Below are 14,095 nucleotides of genomic sequence, written 5' to 3' on the forward strand. Positions count from 1 at the left end.
AATTTGGGGACTCTCGTGGGTATGTGTGTATGCCTGCATGCTTGGTTACAGGAGCCATGGTGGCAAAGTTTCATCTCATATCTTGGAGGTTTTAACTTTTAACCTCAACAGTGTATGAACAATCACGTTTTCCTTTGTCCTCGTGACTGTTTCTGAAACAATTGGTTATTTTATTTGACTCAATGTGCTTTACAAAGGTTATATAGCTTCTTTTTGTGACTTTCAAAGCAAAATAAATCAGAATACACCTGATTTCCGAGCCATTCGCCGTATTCACGTGTTTTCTCAATTACAGAACCAAATTTTTTCCACCAATTTCTATGTTTAACCTCCGCCATCGAAGATGGATGGAGGTTACTGTTTTCACCCCTGTCTGTTTGTTTGTTTGTTTGTGAACAGTATTACGGAAAAATTCCTGGACGGATTTTGACGAAACTTGGTGGGGGGATTAGGTATGGTCCAAGGATCATGCCATTAAATTTTGGACTTGGTCCAAAAAAAAAAACTTAGAAAATTTTGCAACTTTTTTTCAAAAAAAATTCGATTTTATTTGAAAAAGATTTGAATTTTTTTTTTTTTTGCATTTCTACATGTTTAAAGTGATTTCCAACCCCCCAAAAATTTTGTTAGAGAAAAAAAACCAGAAATTTTGCAACTTTTTTTTCAAAAAAATTTAGATTTTTTTTTTTTGGCATTTCTATATGCGCGTCGATCTAGTTTAGTTTATTCAATCGTGGTTCAGTAGAGTCTGATCCGTTTTGACCTGCAATGAATAGGATATCAGGTTCAATTAAGTGACCCAGCAGTATTGGCGGCGGAGGTTTTGCACTCTACCGAGTGCTCCCACTCTAGTTTTGTACATATTTTAGCCTTTAAGTCTTGTTTCCCTTTCCTAACAGAGGTTTCCTTCCTGAACACATCCTTGAAGTCCTGATTTCAAAAGTGATCTTTGTTCTTTTGATGGTTGAACAATGACACCTGAGCCTTTTGCCAGTTATCTATCTATAATTCCAGCAATCTCTGTGTGTGCGTGTCTGTCTGTGTGTCTGTGTGTCTGTGTGTCTGCGACAGCTGTTTCTCGACAACCACTCGTCCGATCTCATTGAAACTTGCCAGGTATATTGCTGGGGCCCTGTGGATGTGCCTTTTCGAGTTTTGATTTCGATCGCACGAGCGGTTCCCAAGTTACGGCCATTTATCTGTCGACCAATGACAAGACACGGTGCTATGACGTCACGAATGATGTCACAATTCCTCTTCTTATTTTTTCTTTTTTTTGCACGTACAGCCACGCAGGTACGGGCACGCACGTACGGGCACGCGACAGCGAAGGAACGGCCTGTGTGTTTGTTGTTTCTGGCACGTGGTTTGAAAGTTTTTTTTTTTGCACGCACGGCCACGCATGTACGTGCACGCATGTACGGGCACGCATGTACGGGCACGCACTAGTATTGTCAATTCAAAGGTTGCCTTCTTTTTATTCCTTCAGGATATTATAAAGTATTGTTCATCCTTGTTTGACAGCCTTTTGAGTCTTCTAGTTCTGGGTTTGTCAATTACAGATGATGTTTCTCTTTGCTTGATTGTGCCTCGGATAGCACACCTTGAAAATCATGTGATGTGAGCTATTCAACTCACTTTTTTTTCCTTCTTTATGCAAAACAATTCTATGGTAATCTTCAACTAAAATTTTAGCTATTTTGTTTTAAACTAACAGTTAATCCTGATAGATTTGTATTCTGCAGAATGAAAAGTGAGATTTTAGTTTTTTGAATGTTTAGAGAGGAACACCTGATGATAATGACAAAGAACACCTGCCAATGAGTCATCAATTGAATTTGATAGTTAAACGCAGTGATGGATTAGCTACAACAGTTAATATTAGCTGCTCATGTAAAGTTTACTTTGATTTGTTGTGATCACAAGTTTTTTTGAAGATTCTGATCAATGTGAATTAAAGACTGCTAAATGAAAAGCTCGGTTTCTTCTCACCCAAACTAAGCCATATTAATAACAGTTAATGTTGTTATAATCATAGAAAATACTCGTGGAAGTTTTGAGTAAATTGTTGATACAATCTGATTACTTCAAAGTATCAATTTGAAGATCCATTTAGGTAATAAAGGTTTGGAAAAAAATTGGGCATTATGGGACACTGACAGCACCTTTTGGTTCACTGTATAGTGTGATGACATAGTCAATCTCATTGATCTTCGCCAGATCATGCATCATGATTCTGCAAACAAAAAGCAAGCAAAATCATCACTGATGATTTTGAGTCTTTGGAACTTTCCAATTTACAGGACATGTCCTCAAAGTGACCTTGAGATGATAATCAATACATTAAGCTTTGAAGAATATAATATGGGAAAAAGGCTTGTACAATGAATAAGATGGCTTAATTTCTAATCCAATCCCTCCTCTGAGTCTATTTACAGACTCTGAGTTATCTATTTAATTAACCGGTGAGAATTCCTTTGTGTAAATTGCTACATCCAAATCTGCTCCAGCAGCAAGAGCTCTTCGAGGTGCAGAATGCAATAAATCGATGCACTCATTAATATATTCATTCATACATGGGTATATCCATAAATTATTTGCAATAATTTAGATACGTGAATAATAAAAGCTCTCTCATCATCAAGAGCAACGTTTAGATATAGTTTGAGCTGAGAGATGTTTATGTGCTGTTGTTCAAATAAGCTGCAAGGCAGTTGTAAGTTATCACAATTCAAGAATCTAACAAATAAAATTCAAAAGTACATGGGAATCATGATCAAAATTATATATTAACATTTATATTCATCTTTCTAAACGTGTAAAAACTCAATATTTGTCTTTAAATTTATTACATGTCAGGCTTATTTCAAATGCGATGATTTTCTGCACCCCGAGGAGCAGGAAATCCAATTGTCTTCCAGGAAGGAAAAACAAAACAAAACAAGCACTCGGAGAATATCTTGACATCTCATGCAATCAGTGCACAATATAGTCCGATGGTGTCATGACGAGGAAGATGGGATCTTTCAAGGCAGAAATCTCAAGAAGCCAGGAAAAGAAACAGAACCAGAGGGGAAGAGGAGCAACTTACCAGTTGTTGCCACATGTTGCAACTTTGCCTATAATTTCTGTCCCTGCTGCACTGATGAGACTGCCATTGTGATCATGGCAATGGAATATCTCCCAATTTATTGTGGTGGAAATCACAATCAAGTCGCCAAGTCGCCATGTGAGAAGCCAATAATAATGTAACAGTCATGAATAACTACCAGTCGACCATGTACATCATGTTGTAAAATGCGAATATCTTGAAGGCAACTATAATATGAGCCTCTGAGAAGTAAATGGGGTGATCCCACATCCAGAGCAAACCGGAGTTTAGCGCACTAAAGTAATCTTTCAAAGTCAGTACACTGCAGGTGTTCATGGTAGTTTTCAACAAAATGTTTGATGCTGACATTGATCTTTGTTCGATCTGATTTCAGTGGGATTATAAATGGGAACCTGAACTTTGAAACCCTCTTTCTGAGAAATTGTATCGTGTTGGATATTTATTAGGGCTCATTTGTACATTCACATCCTTTTTGTTTTTTTTTAAGTGATAGAAGGGCACGTAGGTGGGATAGGGCATAAATAAATGATGAGTGGTGTATATTAGAGTGTAAACAGATGCAGAGAAGAGCAAAAGGGAGAAAACAAACCAGTAATGGTCGACTATTGAGCCGTAATTTTTCTGTAAGGTCAGCTGGATGGGATCATCAGGACAATCAATGTTAAAAAGGAGGAGAATTTTCTTTCTTGCTAAAAGACTCACATTAAACAGTGTTAGCCAATATTCGGATTGCAATTCTCTAGAATTTACAGCATGTACACGTTATACTCAATTCATGACTTGTTAATTAGTCTATTAAAAACAAATTCACATTTGCAATTCGGTTACAGGTTTGCGACCTACAAGTATACCTATCCTTATGCTGCCAAAAGCAAAATATTTGCCTCGCTACTCCAATTGCATCTTCCACATTTAAGTGGAGACTAACTATTCAAACATATTTTTTGAGCCTCACCAAAAATGAAATGTTTGGAAACGCTGACCACTAACATCATTGATTACATTTATTTTGATGGAATAATGTAATGAAATTATTTCTCAATAATCTTCACATTAAATATTTACATCGTTCAATCTGTCATAAACTTTGCCATTTGATTTATTGCGACCTTTGCCAGCCCGACATTCTCTCTCGAAAAACCAGTGGCAATCGTCTGTTCACGTGCGTTGGCTTACTAGATCTCTTTCTCGACTTTTGTCATGTTTATTTTGATCATCTTTCCTTGTGTCCTTTCCAAGAACAAATTACAACTGAAACCAAAAATTCATATTTTGGATTTCCCAAGTTCAACATAAGCCATCCATATTATCACTTCAGTTAACAATGATGGGCAGGGACTATGTTACAGACCAGAATATTAATTTAATTGTGTATGGATAAGGTTACATTTTCTAAGTTTCCAGACTCCAGATAAAGGGAGTCACAAGAACAACAAAAGCAACACGAGGAGTGGAAAAGAAGACTGGCTGGAGTGCCCCAAGGCATTGTTCTGGGCCCAGTCCTATTCCTGATCTTCATTAATGACTCTCCAGAAAATCCTCTTTATCTCTTTGCTGATGACTCCACCCCCTGCTGTGACATCCCTCATCCTTCAAACTGAGGCGTTGCAGACTCTTCACTCTCTTCAGACTTTAAAAAAAATCACAAACTGGTGAAATACTTGGATTATGTCTTTCAATCCTGACAAATCACACTCTCATTATCTCTTGCCGAAAGGAAGGACCATCTGGTAAACCCCTCACACCCCCCCCAACCCCATCTACTTTCTTTAAAATCCTCTTGAGGAGGTTCAGTCACTCAAACTCCTGGGTCTCACCCTCAGCCACAATCTTTCTTGGGCAAACCACATTTCAAAGTTGGCCTCCAAAACCAGCCGCTGACTGGGCATTTCCATCGTACAAAGTCCTTCCTTGGCACATCTGAACTCCTATCCACAACTTGATAGAATACTGTTCTCGCCTCTGGGCAGGCTCCCCTGCCAAACACCTTGTTCAATTTGAGGCTGTGGAAATCAAGGCTTTCAAGATCATTGGAATCTCCTGTGCTGAAGCTGAATCGATGGACTTATTACTTCACCATCACGGACAGGTCGGTGGTCTCTCAATCTTCTACTGCCTACTTCCTGGTATTGCACCCTCTGCTCTTTCCGTGCTTTGTCTCACCCCAGCTTTCTGCATAAAGGGCTCATATGGTCCACCATTAACCCCCTTCTGGTTAAACTACATAAATCCAGGATCACTGCTCACCACCACTCATTCATTCCTCTTTTTTCTCACACCTGTGGAATCCACTTCCACATCCTCTTCAATCTCATGCTTTTCTCCAGGTCTTCAAAACAGCTGTTCACCACCATCTCAGATCATCCACAATCCAAAAGCATGATCTTTTCTACCCTCTTTAACCCCACCCAAATCCCTTCTAATTTTCCAGGTTTTCCTCCTTGGAGCTTCCTTCTCCATGCATGTGTCTTTTGCATCCAGTTTTTTGTTTGTTATGCCCTGATCCGTTCAGTGTGTCAGGTCTTCCCCGAGCCTCGACTATGTATACAAAAAAAACAAACTACAAGGGCACTCTTCAACATCGCAACATTGTCAGATATGCCTCCGCGCACATTAATACATCATTATACATATTTGTACCAAGTTTGATTTAAATCCCTGAACCCAGACTCAAAATATTAAATAATTCTGGCTGCCAGACCATGCATCCAATCAGGTTGAAATTTTAAACATATATTCCTCATGACTAATATTTCATAAATGTGAAGTTTCACATTGATTGATTGAGCAGTTCAAGAGAAATCATTTTTTTTAAGATTTCTGTTCAATTCAATATGGCTACCAGACCATGTGACCTATTAATTATTGGTGAACACGCTGATATCCTCAAGGCTTGGGGGACATTTATGTGAAGTTTCCCCTCAATCTATTAAGCCGTTCTGGAGAAGGATATTTTAAAAAGTTTATTCTTCGAAAAATCATCGCTTTTATCTTTTATCTCCTCATGGATAGGTGATCATACCTGTGACATTTCACCTCGATCTGTTCAGCCATTTCAGAGGTTTTTTTTGAAAGTTCTTATGTTAAAAAAAGATATGGCTGCCATGACCGATGACATCATCAATTTTTTCCCCAAATACAATTTAGCCCTAAATGACCCTCAAAAATTTTCATCCTTATCAGATAACATGTTTGATGTATGCAATTATGACATCATAACAAAGCCATCTGTGACATCATAAAAAAATCACTTGTTTCTCATGGAGAGTACTTCACATGTGCCAAGTTTCAATTTTTTCCATGGAACGATTTCGGAGATAGAGGTCCAAAGTTTTTCCTTTTTACCAACATGGCTGCCACACCACATGACAGATGACATCATAATTGTGATTAAAACATTCTAGATGAGTAGTTAAATTGAGCACCTCTGGTGAAAATTTTGTGTCGATTGGATAAGCGGTTGCAGAGAAAACAGAGAAAATTAGCATGAATGGTTGGATCCGATCCGACATGACAATCCGAAAACGTAATGCCTCCAGTGACTTCATCAGCGGAGGCATAAACAACAGTCTTTGGAATGGAAGCGAGAGAGGGATAAGGACAGAGCAGAGTGAGAAGGTGTAAGGCTGTGTGGCTGTGATGGACTTCTTTCCAGCGGCTACATTTTGTGTCCAGTGGTGCATATTATTTAAATCCGACATCCACAGAAAAGGAGAGCGGGGAAATTCCATATGCGAATCTGTGAAGTTTTAATGACTCAACGATTCCTTCTCAATGACAGCTCAACCTTAACTCGCAGTGTACTGGTCTGGTGAGGAGATTCACTTCATCTTCATACATCTACCCTGTGAGGTATTCATCTCCACTGAGCTCTCTAAACTATTCAATGGACCTGCCTGTTGGACACTGCACTTCACTCGTTATCTTGATGGCAACGATGTAACTGCTGCTCCTTGTAGTACCTCGTTGATGCCATTTTGGTTATTTATGTGCCATTTCCAGAAGGCAATTGGCGTGTTGACCCGTGTGTACTCTCGGAGCTTATCGTCCATCAAACCTCTCCTGTCTTTCAACAAAAGTGTCCTTTTCAGCTTTGAGTTCCCGTTTTCATTGCATATATTCTACACCGTAAGAGAGATGTTTGTCTGTGTGTCTTGCCATTTTTCTAAGAGATGGTGAAATGGATCTTCGTCAAATTTTCAGATGTTCATCAGTGAGTGCCCGAGAGTGTTTTAGGCAAAAAAGTTTTTGAAATTTCAGAAATAAAATTTGTAATTTTTAAAATCCTAAGCTTTTGCTTAAGCCTTTGTTTCTGTGTGAAAGGTAATATTAAATGATCCCCAACCTCATTCCTTAGTGGGTGTAGGGAAGTGTTTTATGCCCCCCCCCCAAAAAAAATTAAAATAATAAATAAATTTGATTTCTTTAAAATTCCAACAGGATTAGAACAAACAGCACTGAACAACCAACACCAGATACCCCTGCTAGTCTGTGACACAACTATAATGGCTGCATGCAATGGTGATTTTCCTCTATGCACTGGTGATTCACATTCTGAGAACTTTGAACGTGACCCTGTGTATTGACTTCACCATTTGTGTGAACCCTCCTGATTGACCATTCCAATGGGGCTCACTGCTCACCTTTCATCCATTTATAACCTTTTGGGTTTAATGTACAAACTGCTTGATTGAGCTGCGTTGCCACGTCGAAAGACATGAGTTAACGTATCACAACATTGTTGTATGTGACATTAGTACTTCTTTAATTTGGAGATTCTTCAGAAAGTCATAAGGAATTATTAAATATTACTTATAACGTTATCCTTCTGTCTCATTCCATTTGTTGGTTTCACCATTAAAACAACACGAAGGGCACATTAGTGTCTTTATTTATTTTCTGCCTTAACACTGGTGCTCTTGCTGCGATGCCCTGAGGTCAACACCTAACAACTGTTAAAACATTATTTTAGAACTTGCAAGAGAAGAATATACTTTCATAATGATAGTTGTACAATGTTGCAAAAATGTGTTTACTATTTGGCATAAGTTTAAATGTCTGTCTTTCCATAGCAACAAGCAATGAGTTTGACAATCGTTTATAAACTTAGTCTTAAAAGGTCTTTTCTTTGTGACTATATCGTTTCTTCAAGATATAGTACTATCACCATTCCTATTCATTTCTGGAATGGCACCAACCTAAATATTTCTTGCACATATCAGCAAGATTAGCAATGAGACAAAATGTCACCCCTGGTATTGAAATGTAGAAGAACTTTAAAACAAAGTTCATTTAAACAGATACATTTAAACAAAGATCAGAATCCCAGAATCCCATGTACAATGTTCATTTTTATTCTATCGTGTCTTCATTTCTATTTATTTTGTGAATGAGTCGTGGTAACAAATAAATGAATGAAAATATAAATGGCAAATTTGCATCAGGTGATGACGAGTCACAAGACACAAAATGAATAGGTCTAATGGTAAATTGAAGCAACTTTTGAAAGGTCATAGTCATAAACGAAAAAAAAGCATTCAGTCCAATCTAACTGCGCACATGACTCAAGGTATCCACATACCAATCTCAACAAAGTGTAACACGTGCAACGAATTGGGATGTAATATCTACTTTTAAAATGTTGGTGTCCATAAACACACATTACGATTGTGACAGGGCTTTCAATTTAGAAATTACATGAAACATTCTCTATTTGCAAAATGAAGCTCGGTTATGAAAGGGTTTTTACCTTTACAAACTATAGTAATGTATTATTGGCTCAAAAGTACTTGTCATGGTAATGTCTGGAGTATTTTTCATGAACAAAGTAAAGCTTCATTTTCAATTAATCCATTATATTATCATCGGAGTTGCATTGCATTATATTGATTCATTCTATAATATTGTAATGGACTCGGTCTCCCAAACGGGTGATGCAAGACCACCAGAGATGGACTCCCAAGATGCCGAGCAGAGGCATTCCACACATAAGGCAACTCCACGGTGCAATGCGGTTGGGATTTATTAATTTGGACATGCAGGGGTTTCTGTGCACGCGTACTCTTTCAAGGGGAATTTGGTTATGCTGGAGGGTGGTTCTGTGACTCAAAATTCACAGCGAATTAACTTCAAAAATAACAGGTTTAATAAATAATGAGGATAGGGACAACAAAAAACAAAATGATGAAGGTCAAAGAGAAACATGCTTGCGTGCTTAACTGGACTAACGGTTTTTCTTTTTACCAAAACCTTAAACCAAACTTATCACAGGAAGACTTGTTTGTGGATACAAGACAATGAAAGAATAGACCGGATGGATCTGGCAGAACATGTGTGCATGTGAGGTGGGTGTGGGGGTTATACAAGTGGAATGCCATATTCCCTTAGAACATTGGGGGAGATGGTAAAAGACAATGGGAGAACAATAAAGAATGCTAATCACAGAAGGAAAAAAGAAAGACATGGGGATGAAGGTTACAACGAGCTTTCTACACATCTAATCCTCATCCTTGCAAATTGGTGTGACAAAATACTTATGAGATAACTAATTAATAATTAACCCATCATCATTAATTAACCTATCAAAAAATTGCTGATATAAAAGTAATACCATGGATTCCAAACACAACAAGGAACGACAAAAACAACTAGATATCTACGATCACAAAGCGATCGCCAAGGGTAAGCCTTCCCAGTGTCCACGATCCAATAATGGTCATATTATTTATGGACCACCATATGACCTTGACCTTCAAAATTTAGGGATGGAGTGTAAATGAAGAAAATGTGTCTCCATCTACAATCTATGCATAAAACTCAACTTCATGAAACTCGATGGAAAGTTGTTCAAGTTATGATCAAAAAGGTGTTTATTGTTAATTCGGTTGCAATCCAAAAAAAGTAGGTCAAGAACACGAATCAAATATCAGGTGCACTTCAATGCAGGTCCACGATGACATAAGAACATCTTGTAAGGCCAAGCGATCTTTGAGATTCCGCATTGGCAAAATTGAGCGGCCAAAAACAAACACTTTTTTTTCACACTGCTATTTGATCTTGATCTTTATCCCGGAGGGGTATGATTTCAATTAAGTGTAATTGTGCCTTAATCTCGGCTATCTAGAGAGGACAATTTCATTTTGATCGGACAAATCTTAGTCAAGTTATGGTGAAAATGTCATGACCTTAAAATTGTCAATTTCACATAAATCCAGGATCGCTTCTCACCTCCGCTAAATCCAGGATCACTGCTTGCCTCCATTCATTTATTGTTTTTTTTCCCACATGTGGAACTAACTTCCACATCCTCTTCAATCTCATTCTTCTCTCAAGGTTTTCAAGACAGCTGTTCCCCATCATCTCAGGTTATACCCAATCCAAAACCATGATTTTTTTTTTACCCTTGTTACCACACCCTAATCCTTCCTCCTTCCAAATTTCCAGTTTTCCCTCCTGAGAGTCTTTCTGTGTCCATCTTGTCCACCTCATGCATCCTCTCCTGCCCCCCATTCCTCCCCACACCCACTGTTTGTCCACCTCCCTCTGTCTTGGCCTTCAACTTTGCTGTTGGTGTTTCCCCCTCTCTCTGCTCTTCCTTTTGTTCTGTTGCATCTTGATCCGTTCTGTGTACTGGTATTGAGCTCTTCCACGAGCCTTGAATATATATATATATATATATATATATATATATATGGTGTGGTGTGGTGTGGATGGAGTGGATGGATGGGATGGTGGGTTTAATTCCAGGTGGGGTGACCCAGGTGGGGTTAATTCAGCCTGTCATCCTTCTGAGGTCGGCAAAATGAGTGCCAGCTTGCTGGTATCTTGCGTCGGAGAGGCAACCTGTCCAGGATTGTGCCCAATAGCCCAGGAGACTGCTTAGGCAGCACCAACACTCTGCACTGAGTATGGTGTGGTATGGTGTGGTATGGTGTGGTGTGATATGGTGTGGTATGGATGGATGGGATGGTGTGGTGGGGTATGGTGTGGTGTGGTATGGTGTGATATGGTATGGTGTGGTATGGATGGGATGGGTGGGATGGATGGATGGGATGGATGTGAAGGATGGATGGGATGGTGTGGTGGGGTGTGGTGTGGTATGGATGGATGGGATTGGATGGATGGGATGGATGGATGGAAAATTTAATTCCAAATGTCACAACTGGATCCAAGATACAGCTGGGAAATTGACAGTGAAGGGGGAAAAAAGGGAAGGAAATGGTTGTTTCTTTTTCCTAGGGTGTCTAAGAAACCCTGGGGTACCATTAAAAATTGGGGTCACGAATTGTTGAAATAAACCCTTCAGCAGCTAAAAGCCTCCTCTGATTATATCGGGGGTGCTTTGGAATTAAATGAATGCTTTCATTAAAGATTAAAAAACAAAAACTTTTAACAAAACCCAAAGAATGTGCTTTTACCTTGCCATATCTAAATGTTGTTATGGTTGTCAAAACATGACTTTGGTGAAATTGCCCTTGAAGGACAATGAAAGTTTTAATCCCCACCCCCCCCCCCCAAAAAAAAGTATATCATTGATGTTGCTTATGACATTAAACTCATTCATAATTTCACATAATCCACACAAGAGAATCAACACTATGTGAAGGAATACAATGCAAACATTATGAAGTTGTTGAAAAGCAGCAAAAGGAAAACTGCTTTGACAATTATGGATGGGACAATGGAAAACAGCAAACCTGGAGCAACGTAACACCCACTTGGCCACTGATGAATACAGAGTGGTCATCACTGTCCAGTGCAAGCAAATTTTGCGAATAATTGAAAGTCATATGTTATGATCATGAATGGAAGCCGATCAAATTCACATGCAAAAAACCCATGAATGAGTATCTGCGGAATCCAATGGGCTGAATCTATGGTTATGATCTATTTCATGATAAAAATGGATTAAGAGCAATAATAATTCACCTTTGATGAGGAATGACCCAGTTTAGTAACTATTGTCCAGGCAATTGAACCTGAGCCAGTTGTCTTGAATTTTGGTTACATTGGAGTGTGCATGTTACAGGTGTTGGATAAGCTCTGCTTGAATCACTGTTCTTACTCAACATATTACTTAAGGTTGAAAAGGCCATTGCCAATCTCTGCAGGGTTCACAATCAAAATAAAGACCAATTACTGCACCGCAGTCCCAAGAACAAAGCCAGACATAACAACACACACAAACACACACACACACACACACACACACACACACACACACACACACACACACACACACACACACACACACACACACACCACACTGGTAGCTTGTACATGTTGATGTGTTTGAGCCTGGGGAGTAACTGCTGAAATTTATCCATTTGGGTTCTTCACGACATCTTTGTTCTTTGTTCCTTTCATACGTCTTTATAATTTTTTTTCACAATTCTCTTTATTCATTCTCATTCTTGCTTTTTCTTCTCTCTCTTACCTCATTTATTTTCTATTCCTCTCTTTCTTTGTCTATCTCTCTATGGAGAAGTGAATTCTTGCAGAATTTTTTTTTCTGTAAGGCTTGCCTGCGCCTGGATGGGTTTGAGGGTAGTGGAGTAGCGGCTGAAACCCGAATCCTATCCAGGTTCCTCCTGATGACCCCATCTTTGCTCTTTACTTCTTGGGGTTCCTTCTTGGTCTTCCATTTGAATACATACATACACATGTACATACAACCACACATATATATATATATATATATATATATATATATATATATATATATATATATATATAAACACACAAACAAGAATATATTATGTATTGGTAAGTACTGACAAAAGGTATTTTATTTGAAGTTATAACCTAAACTTTTTAGCAATTGACTGATTTCCCAACTGCCCGGATCATCAGCTGGGCATCGTTTTTCATCGAGATTTCGATCCTTTCAGCTTAGAACCTCTCCAAACAGCGGATCCACAACCCAGGTCACAGGTCCACATCAGTAGATTACTCAACATCAATGAACCCACAACTTCAAAGTTGTGTCCAAACACTCAGTCAACACAGCAATGCAATATCCTTATTCAAACTTATTTAATTATTACCTTTATTTAAAGTATTACTACATCTGAATAACTTTAATCATACACTACTTTATATGATAATATATAAAGCGATAAACACTTTACTTTGTCGGCATGTCCATTACACACCACCTCCGTCTAACCATAGACTCAAAATGTCATTCAAATATTCAAAATATCATTAACAACCGATTTTTAACATGCTGCACTGCGTATCTTAGCAACCACCAATAAATTATATTAATGCTGATTTATCATGTATTTTATAAAAATATATTTATTTATTGTATGTTAATCTAAATACCTCCATAATTTAATACTATATATATATATATATATATATATATATATATATATATATATATATATGTATAATTAATAATATTAATAAAGAATTTACCTCACTAAAATAATTAATTCATGATTATTATATCATATGCAATGCAATAGGAACTAGTTCACACGAAAACCAACCAAACTTAAATAAAAGGTGACGATGGAGTCTAAAGACGTTCTCACAAGACCTGATCAAACAATCAGCCAAATGTCCCCTGTTTAACATGATGGAAAAAAAACCTCAGCACGTTCCACAAAATCATCCTTTACTGAACAAATTCTTGCAAATCTTGTTGAATTCTTGCTGAAATGAAAAGACATTGTAAGGTGTACAAGACTACAGGGAAAATGAAACCATCAACGTAATGAAAAATACTTGTACTAAAACCATTCTGTCCAACTCTAACCAACACATCCAGATATGCAGCAACTGCACAATCATTACCCTCCTGTTTACAATCAGCCTATCTGGATGAATCTTGCGAAGCTGCCTTTCAAAAAAAATTATAGTTCACCACACAAATTTCATCTATATAACGACATGTATGAAATAATATTTTCACTAATCCTAATTATTTTTTTCTCCTTCATCAGTTTCTGCATGAATGAAAATTCACAGAAA

General features: G+C 38.0%; 1 protein-coding gene across 1 annotated transcript in view; it reads right to left on the reverse strand.

Moving 5' to 3' along the window:
- Positions 1 to 14,095, reverse strand: part of WDR19 (WD repeat domain 19) — an 85,403-nt gene that overhangs the window by 33,584 nt on the left and 37,724 nt on the right. Inside the window, 4 exon segments of the mRNA XM_085900087.1 lie at positions 2,166 to 2,236; positions 3,092 to 3,219; positions 3,222 to 3,259; positions 3,697 to 3,851. Coding sequence (XP_085756213.1) covers positions 2,166 to 2,236; positions 3,092 to 3,219; positions 3,222 to 3,259; positions 3,697 to 3,851 — 392 coding nt within the window.

The sequence above is a fragment of the Eptatretus burgeri genome, chromosome 10, assembly GCF_056783735.1.
Source record: "Eptatretus burgeri isolate ZD-2024b chromosome 10, Ebu_testis_v1, whole genome shotgun sequence".
NCBI classification, from domain to species: domain Eukaryota; kingdom Metazoa; phylum Chordata; class Myxini; order Myxiniformes; family Myxinidae; genus Eptatretus; species Eptatretus burgeri.